Source organism: Olea europaea, unplaced genomic scaffold (genome assembly GCF_002742605.1).
Source record: "Olea europaea var. sylvestris unplaced genomic scaffold, O_europaea_v1 scaffold15466, whole genome shotgun sequence".
Taxonomy (NCBI): Eukaryota; Viridiplantae; Streptophyta; class Magnoliopsida; order Lamiales; family Oleaceae; genus Olea; species Olea europaea.
In genome coordinates, this window is record NW_019233062.1 from 1 (window position 1) to 2,577 (window position 2,577).

Below are 2,577 nucleotides of genomic sequence, written 5' to 3' on the forward strand. Positions count from 1 at the left end.
TTTTCCTTTTTTTTTTTTTTTTTTGACATCTTTGACTCCCATTCCGAGGTTTGATTATTATAATTTATTTTTAATTTAACTTTGTTATTACAAAACGGGGGCTGAATTCATAGTCTGTTCTTTCTTAATTACAAAAAGAACCTACCATGTACAATGAAATCATGCTGATTTAACATGCCATCAAGTGACAAAAATTAGCCAACTAAAGCTGGAAAATTAAATGTTTAAATCACCTACCCACTACATATATGCTCCTCGCGGGATCTGTGAATCAATTAAAAGTTTGGTGGTGGTCGAGGAGGAGGAGGAAAAAAGGAAAGGGGTTCTAGTAACGAAAGATTCCTCTTTTTTGAAGGTCCTTTCTATTCTCTTTCTAGTAGGGTTCCCATTTCAGCTATTCTTGAAAAAGAAGACAAGGGTTCAAAGTGGAATTCTAGGAAGAAAGGACGAGAATTTTATTATTATTATTTTTAAATTTTTTGATAATTTATTTGAGATTCATTTGTATTTTTTAAAAATTTGGGAGTGTGATTGTAATTAGTTCTTTATTTTTCTTTGCTTTGTTTTTTTTTTTTTATTTAAATATGAGGGTATATTCATTTCACATATTTTTATCGAGAAATTGGATAAAAGTTGATGGAAATGATGATTTTCGCAATGAAAGTTAGAAATAGGGGTGAAGATGCAAAGAAATGAAATGTAGGAACTTTTGTACACTGAACTCCAAACATAGGAACGTTCTTTGCTTATAATCCTACGAGAAATTAATTAATTAAAGTTGAGATGAACCCAAAGTCTTATAAAACCTAACGCAACCCATGGGAAACCCCATGCATTAGGGTTTCGCAAACCCAAAACCCCAAACGAAGAATTACATTACCAGTGCCAATGGCTTCATCAATTACTCGAAGGTTACTTCTGCGCAGTATCTATGGCGCCATTACTGCTCAATGCCGTCTAACTAAACCCTCATTTCACAGGCTTCCCGAAAGTACCCGTCCTTTCAAGCCGGAGTTTGGCTTAGATAATGTATACAGAAGGTCCCCGAATTTTGCTGCAATTAATTACAGGTTTCTATGCACGACTTCTAATCAATCAAATTCAAATGCAACTGGATCGTCGGAGGGCAATTCTGGAAAGAGTAATGATGGCGAGAGTTCTGATGATATGGAATGGGGCCACTGGAGCCGTGATGTATTTCTGTTCCCTCATTTTTGTTATTATTGTTCATATTTTTGTTATATATTGGATTTTAGTTGATTTTTTATGGTATTGGTGAATTGATGGTCGATTAAATTTCCATGGTTAACAGCCTAAATCGTGGACGGACATCTTTTATCTTCTTTGCTTTGGAGCGGGATTGGTTTGCTTCTTTATCTGTGCAAATAATCAGCAAATTGAAGGTTAGATTACTATGGTGAGTTGTGGAGTATGTTCTAATGGTTTCGATTTCATTTCAATTAGGGTAGCGTGTCTGTATTCGACACAAGTCAATGCTCCTCGGACACTACCGAAAATATTTTTCACTTTTCATTAAAAATATTGTATATTTGTAACCTATAACTTTAATAAATAACACATAGGTACTCATATTTAAAAGATTTCAATAAAAAAAATTAATAACAAATATAAAACTAAACTTGTACAATATAAATGAATATTTTTAAAGAATTTAATCAATGTGTCGTGTCGGTACTTTTTTCAATCATACACATGTCCGTGTCAGTGCGCCATAGGTTTCGACATTCATGGATTCTGTTAGGCTTCTGGTTATTTCTTGATTTTGAAAACTGATTTAACTATTGTGATTACTTTCTTTCCAGTTACAGATCCTGATTACATGTAATGCTAATTAGTTTATATTGGAGCTGATGGGTTTTGGACAAGAGGATACGAGGGTGAAAAAGACGAGTGATTGTTGTAATTTTACAACGTCATTCTACGATAAGTTTCATACTATTTTTGGTAGCCAGGGTAGGAGAATTGTTTGATACTATCTTGTCAAAATTTCCCAAGGCTCTCATGTTAGGATTTTTTTTTTAAAATTTTTTTGTGACATTTCCCCATGTTTGTCATGCTGGAAGAAATTGGTAAATCGAAAAGGCTTTTTGTTCCAAAGGAATCTACATCAATTTGGAGTAACATGTATTTCCTTTCTGAAATGGAAAGCATTTTTTTGTAACTTACAACTTATACGAGAGATGAACATAACCACTCAATCCCCACTGGTTAGCTGTAAATTTGACGATGACTACTATGGGGTTACCCGAGATTTTGTTCATTGACGACCGTCAGGTAGCTGTTGATGATCGCCAGTAAGTTGCCAGAGGCTATCAGCTAGTCATTGGAGACCAATGATCAGTTAAAAATCGACGGCCATTAGTTAGTTTCTGGCAAGTTCACGATATTTTTAAGAAAAAAGTACTCAAATGCTACAATGATGTGTTTGCAGAAATTGTTTTTAATGAAACTGTTTTTTGTGGAAGCTAACAATCCAAGTATTTAATCATGTAATTGTTGCATTTTTTGCCATGGATTTCTTTTGCTGCATTTTCAGTGACTGTTAATGGACATCCG

At 34.0% G+C, this 2,577-nt stretch overlaps 1 protein-coding gene across 1 annotated transcript; it reads left to right on the forward strand.

The window, feature by feature from the left end:
* The first annotated feature begins 771 nt into the window (after positions 1–771).
* LOC111376680 lies at positions 772–1,522 on the forward strand. Its single transcript, XM_022999649.1, has 2 exons — positions 772–1,194; positions 1,313–1,522. Exons 1-2 carry the CDS (start codon positions 889–891, stop codon positions 1,406–1,408), a joined length of 402 nt encoding a protein of 133 aa, XP_022855417.1. The 5' UTR covers positions 772–888; the 3' UTR covers positions 1,409–1,522.
* The last annotated feature ends 1,055 nt before the right edge of the window (positions 1,523–2,577 follow it).

Coding starts and splice junctions, on each gene's coding strand:
- LOC111376680 (XM_022999649.1), top strand. CDS start 889: ATGGCTTCATCAATTACTCGAAGGTTACTTCTGCGCAGTATCTATGGC. Junction 1,195..1,312: donor GGGGCCACTGGAGCCGTGAT/GTATTTCTGTTC, acceptor CATGGTTAACAG/CCTAAATCGTGGACGGACAT.